The sequence below is a fragment of the Scyliorhinus torazame genome, chromosome 27, assembly GCF_047496885.1.
Source record: "Scyliorhinus torazame isolate Kashiwa2021f chromosome 27, sScyTor2.1, whole genome shotgun sequence".
In the NCBI taxonomy this organism is placed as follows: domain Eukaryota; kingdom Metazoa; phylum Chordata; class Chondrichthyes; order Carcharhiniformes; family Scyliorhinidae; genus Scyliorhinus; species Scyliorhinus torazame.
Window position 1 is genome coordinate 36678828 of NC_092733.1, and position 12812 is coordinate 36691639.

The window sequence follows — 12812 nt, forward strand, 5'->3', positions numbered from 1 at the left end:
GATTTAATTTTGATAATTTATTGCTTTGTAGCAAATCACCTACACTGCCGTTAAACCTGTGACTTTAAACGGTCACCTTATTCCGTTGACTTTTCCGAAGTTCTGCTTTGTTTGGTTTGATGAGCGAGTGATGTTCCGTTTATCAGTCGGACGGAGAGTGAAGTGTTTTTACTGGATTTTATTTGGCGAGGCAGATTCCTGGTGCGGATTCGCGTGATTTGCGATCTGGTTTAGGGGCAGCACGGTAGCATTGTGGATAGCACAATTGCTTCACAGCTCCAGGGTCCCAGGTTCGATTCCGGCTTGGGTCACTGTCTGTGCGGAGTCTGCACATCCTCCCCGTGTGTGCGTGGGTTTCCTCCGGGTGCTCCGGTTTCCTCCCACAGTCCAAAGATGTGCAGGTTAGGTGGATTGGCCGTGATAAATTGCCCTTGGTGTCCAAAATTGCCCTTAGTGTTGGGTGGGGTTACTGGGTTATGGGGGTAGGGTGGAGGTGTTGACCTTGGTAGGGTGCTCTTTCCAAGAGCCGGTGCAGACTCGATGGGCCGAATGGCCCTTCTTCTGCACTGTAAATTCTCTGATAATCTATGGTTGCTTGCCCTCCGAGGAGTGACACTCCCACCGATCCACACCGCTCGCACGCTGACAGGGCTGAACTGGTTAAATTCTCCCGTCTCACTGGCAGGTATGCCGACCTTGCCACTCCAGCAGCTCTGCTCAAACGCCAGCAAGGTAAAGGAGAGAACGCATGGCTGGCCTGCTGTGCACCAACCTGATCGAGGAGGGGGAGCGGTGGGCAACGTCCAACAAACATGACTAGTGAGTTGGAGCAAGTGGGCTGGCAGCTGCCAGCCTCCATCTGTCTGAGGTTGGTAAAGCTGCCAGTGTGAATCTCTGGAAAGGTCCTGATTCAGGTCTGGGGTGAAAGCATTTTGTTGGAACAGGGGTGAGGAAAGTGAATTCTGTATGTGGCGTGTGTTAGAGGGCCAGATAGTTAGGCTCAAAAGGGTAGGATGGCCCTTCACAGCGAGGGAATTCACCCCCTAGCAACAACCAGTTGAAATCTTTTGGGCAGGAGTGGGTGTGGAGGAGGGGAGTGGGCGGGGAGGAGGGGGTTGGGCGGGGAGGAAGGGGTGAGGCGAGTGGGCGTGGAGAAGGGGGCGAGGCGAAGTGGGTGGGGAGGAGGGGCGAGGGGAGTGGGCGGAGAGGAGGGGGTGAGGCGAAGTGGGCGGGGAGGAGGGGTCGAGGCGAAGTGGGGCGGGGAGGAGGAGGGGGTGAAGCGAAGTGGGCGGGGAGGAGGGGGCGAGGGGAGAGGGCGGAGAGGAGGGGGTGAGGCGAGTGGGCGGGGAGGAGGGGTCGAGGCGAGTGGGCGGGGAGGAGGAGGGGGTGAGGCGAAGTGGGCGGGGAGGAGGGGTCGAGGCGAGTGGGCGGGGAGGAGGAGGGGGTGAGGCGAGTGGGCGGGGAGGAGGGGGCGAGGGGAGTGGGCGGAGAGGAGGGGGGTGAGGCGAGTGGGCGGGAGGAAGGGGCGAGGCGAAGTGGGCAGGGAGGAGTGGGTGAGGCGAGTGAGTGGGCGGGGAGGAGGGGGCGAGGCAAGGGGAGGAGAGAGGGAGGAGGCGATGGGTGTGGGCGGGCAGGGGCGGGGTGACAGGAGTGGCCGTGGAGGAGGGTTAACAGGAATGGGTGAGGAGGAGGGGGGTGACGTGTGGGCAGGGGAGGGTGGCAGAGGAGGGGGTGACTGGTGGGCAAGTGAAGAGGTGATGGGTGGGCAGGGGTGAGGGGGGAGTGGCAGGGGAGGAGGGGGGTGACTGGTGGGCAGGGGAGGAGGGGTGACTGGTGGGCAGGGGAGGAGGGGGTGACGAGGGTGGGGGGGAGTGGCAGGGGAGGAGGGGGTGACTTGTGGGCAGGGGAGGAGGGAGTGACGGGTGGGCTGGGGGTGCAGGAATGTGATCAGGCAGGAGTGGTAATGGGACGGCAGGAATGGGGAAGGAAGAATTATATTGGAGATGCGGGAATGGGCAGGGCTATAACCCCACACTCTGCATGATTTCAGCCGCACTGCAGATGTTATTTTATTAAATTTCCTCTCCAGCTCCTGCCAGTCATCCACCTTTAACCTCCCTGCCTGACTCTTAGCCCAGGACAAGCGTGGCTTTTCTGCCATTGGGAGATGTTCAAGTAGCAAAAATCTTGGTCCTCCGCTGACACATTTATCATCCTCACCAGCCCCGAGGAGCAGAATACAAAACCCAAGATGTCAACCTGTACTGCGACTGGAACTGGAACACATTCCCAGACACCAGGACCTCTGACTGTCACACTGCCTGACTGTCAATTGCATCGGGAGGCCGGTAGCTGATCTGCGGCCGTTCCAAATCACTCCAGGTCATCGCAGTGGCCACTGAGTTACTCCCAACCTGCCAGGCGGTGGCCACTGGGTGGGGGATGCTAAATTCTACTGAGCGATGGTTGAATCATTGCTGGATGCTTTCACTGAAGAATTAGCCGGAGCTTCAGTGAGGGTCAAATGTACAGAAACTGTCCTTGGATTTGTGGAGGCAGGTTTATAATTATGGCTGGTCGTCCCCAGTCAATACACTACTGTTTGAATGTTCCATCTTTTCAGTGGGTCGCTCCACGAGTAGGATCCTGTTAGATTATTGCTCATACACTTTGGTGGTGTCACTCAGCAGTGAGGACATTGCAGATCCTTTCGCACCAAAAAAAACAACCTGGGACTTTCATTACAAGGTCAACAGAGTCACCCTTACGGCTGGCACTGCCCTGGTGGGAGGGTAGGACTACCCGAGGCCTGTGCCATGGTCACCTTGGGGAGGGGTGCATTGGCTTGTGACACCTATGAGTGCTGCTCCCATTTCACTGGGTGGTTAGTGCAGGCCGCTGGCTGCCCCAGTCAGAGGCTGCTCGATTATACGAGGAGCATACGTGGATCGGGGGGGGGGGGGGGGGGGTTGGGCGGTGGCTGGAGCCCGGATATAACCAATTGTGGATAGCACAATTGCTTTACAGCTCCAGGGTCCCAGGTTCGATTCCTGACTTGGGTCACTGTCTGTGCGGAGTCTGCACATCCTCCCCGTGTGTGCGTGGGTTTCCTCCGGGTGCTCCGGTTTCCTCCCACAGTCCAAAGATGTGCGGGTTAGGTGGATTGGCCATACTAAATTGTCCATAGTGTCCAAAATTGCCCTTAGTGTTGGGTGGGGTTACTGAGTTATGGGGATAGGGTGGTGGTGTGGACCTTGGGTAGGGTGCTCTTTCCAAGAGCCGGTGCAGACTCGATGGGCCGAATGGCCTCCTCCTGTACTGTAAATTCTATGATCTAACCAATTAAATGGACGTTCTCAGCAACATCGCACAGACATTTCTCAAAACCAGCCGGCCTGTTGAGTTTGTTGCATCTCCAACACTAGTGAACTAACAATGCAATTTCCCGTTGAACTTGCTATTTGCACTCGTCAATCATGGATGTTAAATAATTCTGTGCATTTTTGTAGATTTTTCATTTGCAATGATTAACATGAGATTTATTTCCAAAGTTAGTCGGCGATTATGACGAATCACTGACTAATAGGAGATGTCATAATATCATGTGATGGTGTGAATATTTAAAGGAAATAATTGTATTAAATACTATGAATCTATTTACTGCAACCCCGTTCTGTCTTGTCCTCTGTGTGTGTGTGTGTGTGTGTGTGTCTTTTGCTGATGGTGTCTTTAACCCAAACCCTGTTTCAGCCATCTCGCTGCCCTTTCAACAGCATTGAACTCTCTCCCTCGCTGCTGGCGTTATTGTCCACAACACAATGGGATGCATCCACCCTGAAAGCACTCCTCCAGCCACAAAGCCCCGTAAACATTGCAACTTGTTGCATTTCTTTCTTGCCGCAAAGAGAAAAGTTGTAGAGGTGCCCACACTCTGGATTCTTGTAAAACACAACGGGGTTTATTAAGGAGGTTGTTCATACAACCAAAGATAGCGATCTGCCCAAAGCCCGCGCAAACACTCTGCTGACGTTACTACACATCACATGACGCTAAACCAGCAGATTGTATTCCCAGATACATATCATCCCTCCCCCTTTGTTTCATTAGTGTAACAACAACAATTAGCATTTATACAGCAGATTCCCTGATAGGTTATTTCTACACACATACGATTCAATAAAACAGTCTCTGTGGTGGCCGTCTATTCCTTTTTAGTAGAATTTGGTGTTCTTGAACTTGGCTACTTGTGACCTCGGAAGTATCCTCATTCCTTTCCGTAGATAGTATTTCTTGAGTAATTATTTCAGTGTCTGTCATTAGGTAATGAAAAGTCCTCAGAAATTGAATCTGAGCTTGTCACTGTCTCTGGTCTCCATTCCAAAGTAGAGCTCTCCAGACCTTCTAAAGGCAGGTAGAGCCTCTTGAGAAGTTTCTACAAACTCACTTGGTGCAGGAAGTAACTGATCAAAATGACGTTGTCAAACTCTTTCATTGTCCATCTGTACGGTGTATGATATTGGACCTGTCTTCACCAGGGTCATAGCTGGCACCGATTTATCGTTGAGGGTGTAGCTTCTAGCTAACACACTCTCTGGTTGAGTATTCATCTTTTAGAGACTTTCGCCCTCTTAGCAATTTGTTGTCATTTGACATTCTCTGAAGTATCAGGTGGAGTTAACAAATAAAACTTCGTAGTTTCCTCTTGAACAACAGCATTGTCGGTGAACTTTGCATGGTAGCATGAACCGATATTAGACATTTGTTAACCCTTCTTGATAATGTCTCGGGTCCTTCGATGCTTTGATTCAATGTTTTAATGTCTGCACAAAACCTTTGGGCAATCCATTTTGCTGGCTGAGCTGGAGCTGAATTGATTTGGTGTATACCGTTGCCTTTCAGGTAGTCCTCAAACTCCTGTGAAGTAAATGGTGTACCCTTATCGCTGACAAGCTGCTCCGGTGTTCCAAGTGTTGCGAATATTTTGTTGAGTTTTTAAATGGACTGTTCCGCCATCGATTACTTCGTTACGGGTGGCACGGTGGCACACTGCTGCCTCAGCGCCAGGGACCCCCGTTCAATTCTGCTGATTGTGTTCGCACTTTCTCCCCATGTCTGCGTGGGTTTCCTCCGGGTGCTCTGGTTTCCTCCCGCAGTCCAAAGATGTGCAGGTTAGGTGCATTGGCCATGATCAATTGCCCCTTAGTATCCAAACCAAAAGGTGCGGTGGAGTCACGGATAGGACGGGATAGTGGGACTAGGTAGGTAGTGTGCCATTTCAGAGGGTCGGTGAAGACTCGATAGGCCGAATGGCCTCCGTCTGCACTGAGGATTCTACGGTTATCATGACTTTTGGCCATTTCTAGTACATGTCCACAATCACAAAGAACATGTGACCCTCCAGTGGACCAGCATCATCGATTCTGCATTCTCTGCCGTGGCTGATTCGGCCATTCCCTCGGATGGAATGGTGGAACGTTCCTTAGTTTTTGCACAAGATTTCCATTGCCCAACTTTCCCTTCAATTTGAGCATCTAACCCTGGCCACTAAAAATAACCGCACCAATTCCTTCATCCTTACCACACTAGGATGTCCCTCGTGCAGTTGGTCAAGGACTCTACTTCGTAAGCACGAAGGAGTAACCACGTGGATTCCCCACAATAGAACTCCACTCGGCACTGTCAACTCAAGTCTTTGTATGATGTAGGGCTTTTGGTCTGGATTTTTCCTATGAACACCTGACAGCATTTCTTTTTGGACCAAATCCATAACCTTCCCCCATCACTGGATTGGTTCTTGCGTATCTTTGAACTTGAGATAAAGTCACAGGTACACTATCCACGAGCGGGAAATACAAAATAATGACAAAATGTTCTTCAGGATTGTGCCTGACTTGTAACGGCCATCGTGATAAAGCATCGGCATTTGCGTGCTGCTCGAACTTGCGATACATGATCTTCATCCACTAATTTGTAGACGTGTGGATTGTATATGTGTGTTCTTGCACCTTCTTGGTGTACAGGAGGTTTTCTGAGCCTTGACAATGTGGCAACTCTCGAAGAGCCACGGTCCCAGGTTCGATTCCCCACTGGGACACTGTCTGTGCGGAGTCTGCACGTTCTCCCCGTGTCTCGTGGATTTCCTCCGGGTGCTCCGGTTTCGTCCCACAGTCCAAAGACGTTGTCATGCAAGAGTGCCTTTAAGAAATGGATGGGTAAGCAATGTACCTTTAAGAAAACAGTGATGTCAGAATGGGTGGGGCTGGGCTTTAGGTCAGCCATTTTGCAGGTTTTTAGTTTCAGTTTAAAAATCAGTTTGAAAAGTGCCTGGCTGGTTTTGCTGAGAGCAGTTTAAAAGTAGAAAGCCAGTTTGAGAAAGCAGCTTGGGTGTGTCTGTGTGTGTCCAGAGAGTTTGCAGGAAGAAAGCAAGGTGCTGGAGCTGAAGTCACCAAGCTAATATATCTCTGCCATTCTACAGAAAAGATATATATCCTTTAACCTGACGTGATGCTGTTTAAAGGTGTTAAGTCTCTTGGAAGCTGGCTTCCGGTTGCGGCGATGCGGAGCTAAGCCGCACTTTTCGGCAGCTCCCACGACAACGGACTTTCGGGCTCTCCAGAGGAGAGCCAATGGAACTTTTATGAATTGATCCCGTGTGGGAAGGTGCAGTAAGGTCCCCCTTTACGATATATGGCCGAGATCAGCGGTGGAATCACCGAGATCCTCTGGCGAAAATAGAGACTCTGGAGCAGTGGCAAAATCGAGGGGGGAAATGCAGGAGAGTGGAGAGCGAGCAGCGTGGGGGCCGGACCAGCAGGAGTTCCTCAGGCGCTGTGTGGAGGAGCTGAAAAAGGAGGTGCTGGCGCCAATGCTGTTGGCGATCGAGGGGCTGAGGGAGACCCAGAAGACGCAGGCGGTGGAGCTTCGTGAGGTGAAAGATAAAATGAATGACAACGAGGACGAGATCCTGGGCCTGGCGGTAAAAGTGGAGGCGCACGAGGCGGTGCACAGGAGGTGGGCCGAGAGAATTGAGCTCCTGGAGAACAGGTCGAGGAGGAAGAACCTCCGGATTCTGGGTCTTCCCGAAGGAGTGGAGGGAGCTGATGCCGGGGCGTATGTGAGTACGATGCTCCAAGCGCTGATGGGTGCGGAGGCCTCTCCGACCCCCCTGGAGCTGGAAGGGGCTCACCGGGTCCTGGCGAGGAGACCCAAGGCTGATGAGCTGTCAAGGGCGATAGTGGCAAGGTTCCATCACTTTGCGGACAAAGAAAGTGTGCTGAGATGGGCCAAGAAGGTGCGGAGCAGTAGATGGGAGAACGCGGTGATCTGAGTTTACCAGGATTGGAGCGCGGAGGTGGCGAGGAGGAGAGCTGGCTTCAATCGGGCCAAGGCGGTGCTGCCTAAAAAAAGAGTCAGGTTCGGCATGCTGCAGCCTGCGCGACTGTGGGTCACTTATCAGGACCGACACCATTATTTAGAAACGCCAGAAGAGGCTTGGACCTTTATACAGACGGAAAAACTGGACTCGAACTGAGGGGATGTGGTTGTGGGGGGAGATGTTGGTTGTATATGGGGTTGTAAATATGGGTAAAGAATAATTCATGGGTGGGATGATGGATGGGGATGTGGGTAGAGTTCTGGTTCATATTCCTAAAATTTCCCCCTTTTTTTTTCTGTAGACGAGATGATGATGATGGGGAATGTGGGCGTCGGTCCTGGAGGGAGGTGAGACTCTGGGATGAGAGAGCTGGGATAATGGCCGCAACAGGAGCTGCGCCACAGGGGGCTGGGCTGGTTCAGGAAAGTGCGGGCTTTTTCCCGCGCCAAAAGGGGGGGGGGGATGGAGGAAGACAAGGAGGAGGAGAGACTTCCACACTGGGAGATCAATGGGAAGGCGGGGGAAGCCGGGGTCAGCAGAAGTCAGCTGACTCTCGGAAGTAATATGGGGGGAGCAAAAGAGCTAGATGTGGATCTAGCGGGGGGAGGGGGGGGTGGATTCCAGGGTTGCTGCTGCACTGTCCGAGGGGGAACTGAAAATGGAAGAGGTGGTCGGGGCGGGGGTTCCCCGCCTGGGGGACTGGAGGGTGTGGGAGGCGCAAGCACGGGACTGGCCTAAGCTAGGAGATGGCTAGGCGGCGGTGGGGGGGGGGGGGGGGGTAGTGTAACCCCCCAGTCCTGCTGATCACGTGGAATGTGAGAGGCCTAAATGGGCCGGTTAAGAGGGCCCGAGTGTTCGCGCACCTAAAGGGACTGAAGGCAGATGTGGTCATGCTTCAGGAGACACATCTGAAGGTGGCAGACCAGGCCAGGTTAAGGAAAGGATGGGTGGGACAGGTGTTCCATTCGGGGCTGGATGCGAAGAATAGAGGGGTGGCAATACTGGTGGGAAAGCGGGTGTCGTTTGAGGCCAAGGACATAATAGCGGACAATGGAGGCCGATACGTGATGGTGAGCGGTAGGTTGCAGGGGACGGAGGTGGTATTGGTAAATGTATACGCCCCAAACTGGGACGATGCTGGATTCATGAAACGGATGTTGGGGCGTATTCCAGACCTGGAGGTAGGGAGCTTGATAATGGGTGGGGATTTTAACACGGTGCTGGACCCAGCATTAGATCGCTCCAGATCTAGGACGGGGAAAAGGCCGGCTGCGGCCAAGGTCCTTAGGGGGTTTATGGACCAGATGGGGGGAGTGGAGATTTGCCAGGCCTTTGGCCAGAGAAATTTCTTTTTTCTCCCATGTACATAAGGCCTACTCCCAGATAGATTTTTTTGTTCTGGGCAGGGCATTGATCCCGAAAGTGGAGGGAACGGAGTATTCGGCCATAGCCATTTCAGACCACGCCCCGCACTGGGTGGAGCTGGAGTTGGGGGAGGAGAGGGACCAACGCCCATTGAGGTTGGATGTGGGACTGCTGGCAGACGAAGTGTGCGGGAGGGTGCGGGGGTGTATTGAAAGGTATCTGGAGGCCAACGACAACGGGGAGGTGCAGGTGGGAGTAGTATGTGAGGCGCTGAAGGTGGTGATCAGGGGAGAGTTAATCTCCATCAGGGCTCATAGGAGAGAGAGAGGGCAGGGAAAGGGAGAGGTTAGTGGGGGAGATTTTAAGGGTGGACAGGAGCTATGCAGAGGCTCCTGATGACAAAGTCTCCAGACAGAGTTCGACCTGTTGACCACAGGGATGGCAGAGGCACAGTGGAGGAAGGCACAGGGGGCGATATATGAATATGGGGAGAAGGCGAGCCGGATGCTGGCACATCAGCTCCGTAAGAGGATGGCAGCGAGGGAAATAGGCGGAGTCAAAGATGGCAGGGGAACTACGGTGCAGAGTGCGGGGAAAGTGAATGAGGCTTTTAAGGCCTTTTACGAGGAACTGTATAGGTCCCAGCCCCCAGGGGGAAAAGAGGGGATGCGACGATTCTTGGACCAATTGAGGTTCCCAAAGGTGGAGGACCAGGAGGTGGCTGGTTTAGGGGCGCCAATTGGGGTGGAGGAGCTGGTTAAAGGACTGGGGAGCATGTAGGCGGGGAAGGCCCCGGGACCGGATTGGTTCCCGGTGGAGTTTTATAGGAAGTATGTAGACCTGTTAGCCCCGTTGCTGGTAAGGACCTTCAATGAAGCAAGGGAGGGGGGGACCCTGTCCCCGACAATGTCGGAGGCGACGATCTCTTTGATCTTGAAGCGGGATAAGGACCCACTGCAATGTGGGTCGTATAGACCGATCTCGCTCCTTAATGTAGATGCTAAGTTGCTGGCAAAAATGTTGGCCATGAGGATTGAGGACTGTGTCCCGGGGGTGATTCACGAGGACCAGACGGGATTCGTAAAGGGTAGGCAGTTAAATACTAATATGCGAAGACTCCTTAATGTGATAATGATGCCATCGGTGGAGGGAGAAGCGGAGATAGTGACAGCCATGGACGCGGAGAAGGCCTTTGATCGGGTAGAGTGGGAGTATCTCTGGGAAGTGTTGAGGAGGTTTAGGTTCGGGGGAGGGTTTATTAGTTGGGTTAGGCTCCTGTATAAAGCCCCGGTGGCGAGTGTGGTCACGAACCGGCGGAGGTCGGAGTATTTCCGGCTGCACCGAGGGATGAGGCAGGGGTGCCCCCTGTCCCCTCTGCTGTTTGCATTAGCAATTGAACCTTTGGCCATGGCGTTAAGGGAGTCGGGGAAATGGAAGGGGGTGGTTCGAGGGGGAGAGGAACATCGAGTGTCGCTGTACGCAGACGACCTGTTGCTGTATGTGACGGATCCAGTGGAGGGGATGGTTGCGGTAATGCAGATCCTACGGGAGTTTGGAGATTTTTTGGGCTATAAGCTCAATGTGGGAAAGAGTGAGCTCTTTGTGATCCATCCGGGGGATCAGGGAAGAGGGATAGACGACCTACCGTTGAGGAGGTCGGAAAGGAGCTTTCGATTCTTGGGGATTCAGGTAGCTGGGAGCTGGGGGGCACTGCACAAACTTAATTTGGCGCGGTTGGTGGAACAGATGGAGGAGGATTTTAAAAGGTGGGACATGTTGCCACTCTCGTTGGCGGGTAGGGTACAGTCGGTTAAAATGGTGGTCCTCCCGAGATTTCTTTTTGTATTCCAATGCCTCCCAATGGTGATTACTAAGGCCTTCTTTAAGAGGGTAAGCAGGAGCATTATGGGATTTGTGTGGGCGAGCAAGACCCCGCGGGTAAGGAGGGGGTTCCTGGAGCGTAGCAGAGATAGAGGAGGGTTGGCGTTGCCGAATTTGGCTGGTCACTACTGGGCAGCCAACGTGGCAATGATCTGTAAGTGGGTGATGGAGGGAGAGGGGGCGGCGTGGAAGAGGTTGGAGATGGCGTCCTGCAAAGGAACGAGCCTGGGGGCGCTGGTGATGGCACCGCTGCTGCTCTCGTCGACAAGGTACACCACAAGCCCAGTGGTGGCGGCAACGCTAAAGATCTGGGGGCAGTGGAGATGGCACAGGGGTGCGACGGGAGCCTCGGTGTGGTGCCCAATCAGAGAGAACCATCGGTTTGTCCCAGGAAGGATGGACGGGGGGGTTTCAGAGCTGGCATCGGGCAGGGATTAGAAGAATAGGGGACCTGTTCATTGGCGGGACGTTTGCGAGCCTAGGGGGGCTGGAGGAGAAGTTTGGGCTACCCCCGGGAAACGCTTTCAGGTACATGCAAGTGAGGGCGTTTGTGAGACGGCAGGTGAGGGAATTTCTGCTACTCCCGGCACAGGGGATTCAAGATAGGGTGATTTTGGGCGTATGGATCGGAGAGGGCAAGGTGTCGGCGATATACCAGGAGATGAAAGAAGAGGGGGAGGCTTTGGTAGAGGAGCTGAAAGGTAAATGGGAGGAGGAGTTGGGGGAGGAGATTGAGGAGGGGCTATGGGCTGATGCCCTAAGTATGGTTAATTCCTCTTCGTGTGCCAGGCTTGTGTGCCTGATACAATTTAAGGTGGTTCATAGAGCACATATGATGGGGGCAAGACTGAGTAGGTTCTTTGGGGTGGAGGACAGATGTGGGAGGTGCTCAGGAAGTCCGGCGAACCATGTCCATATGTTTTGGTCATGCCCGGCACTGGAGGGGTTCTGGAGAGGAGTGGCGGGACCAATATCTCAGGTGGTGAAAGTCCGGGTCAAGCCAAGCTGGGGGCTAGCAATATTTGGAGCAGTGGACGAGCCGGGAGTGCAGGAGGCGAAAGAGGCCGGAATGCTCTTAAGATTCCATCCAGTGTTTTGTAGAAATGTGAGACTGCGGTTGGCCACAATATCCCGGGCTCTCGAGCTTCTGCAAGCGCATCTGGGTCCCACAGTGCAGTGCTTTTCAAACTTTTTTCCCCCAGGACCCACTTTTGCCAACTGGCTGACCTTCGGGACCCACGGCGGTCAACCACCTCGGTCGACGTTCGTGACACATGCCACGTTTGCTTACCTTTAATGTAAATGGGGCGACTGATTGGTCCTCACGATCTCACTCCAATCAGGTTCACAGGAGGAGAGGGCAATGCGTATATCAGGTACAGACTTCAGCCGGTTCCTTTGTACCGTCTTCATCTTGGCGAGAGTGGAAAATCCACCCTCGCACATAAAGGTCGCCATGAAGAACAATAATAACAAACTACTCATTTTACTTAGCACTGGGGAGATGGTACTCCAGAATGCTGACAGCCGTTTGCCGTGTTTTAATGTGCGGTCACAGGTCAGGTACAGCAGTGTAGTATTTTTATTGGGAGTCAGCTCTAAGTTAATAACTGACTCTGAAGTCTCGCCCTCTTACGAACTTTTCACCCACCACGTCTCTTTCAAAATGTGCAACTTCAATCCATTTGCCAGCTCTTCCCTGCATCTCTGAGTGCAGGGGCCTGTCGGGAGGTGAGTATTAGCTTTAAAAACACTTACCTTGCAGGAGCAGCCCTTAGAATTTCGGAAGTTCGACCCGCGGACTTCTGGGAAGTTCCCCCCCCCCCCCCCCCCCCGGTCCAATGAATTCTGGTGGAGAGGAAACCCGAGACACTACACGTGTAGTGTCTCCCACCCGCCCTCCTCCTCTAACCTAATAATAAGACCCATTGGTGTGAGGTAAGTGCCATATTATATTATTATTTTTATTTTTTTTGATTTATTTATTAACCAGATCTTGGTTGGAAGTTAGAGGGATGGCAGGGAAGGGAGTGCAATGTTCCTCCTGCAGGATGTTTGAGGTGAGGGATGCCGTTAGTGTCCCTGCTGATTTTACCTGCAGGAAGTGCAGCCATCTCCAGCTCCTCCAAGACCGAGTTAGGGAACTGAAGCTGGAGTTGGATGAACTGCAGATCATTCGGGAGGCAGAGGG

The 12812-nt window shown here is 53.1% G+C and overlaps 2 protein-coding genes across 2 annotated transcripts in view; one reads left to right on the plus strand and one right to left on the minus strand.

The window, feature by feature from the left end:
• The window catches only part of LOC140403208 (patatin-like phospholipase domain-containing protein 6), a 198380-nt gene extending 198163 nt beyond the window's left edge, over positions 1–217 (plus strand). The window contains exon 37 of the mRNA XM_072490961.1: positions 32–217. Coding sequence (XP_072347062.1) covers positions 32–217 — 186 coding nt within the window. The remainder of the gene's footprint in view (positions 1–31) is intronic.
• The window catches only part of LOC140403402 (uncharacterized), a 960939-nt gene that overhangs the window by 731961 nt on the left and 216166 nt on the right, over positions 1–12812 (minus strand). The gene's annotated exons all lie outside the window — the stretch shown is intronic.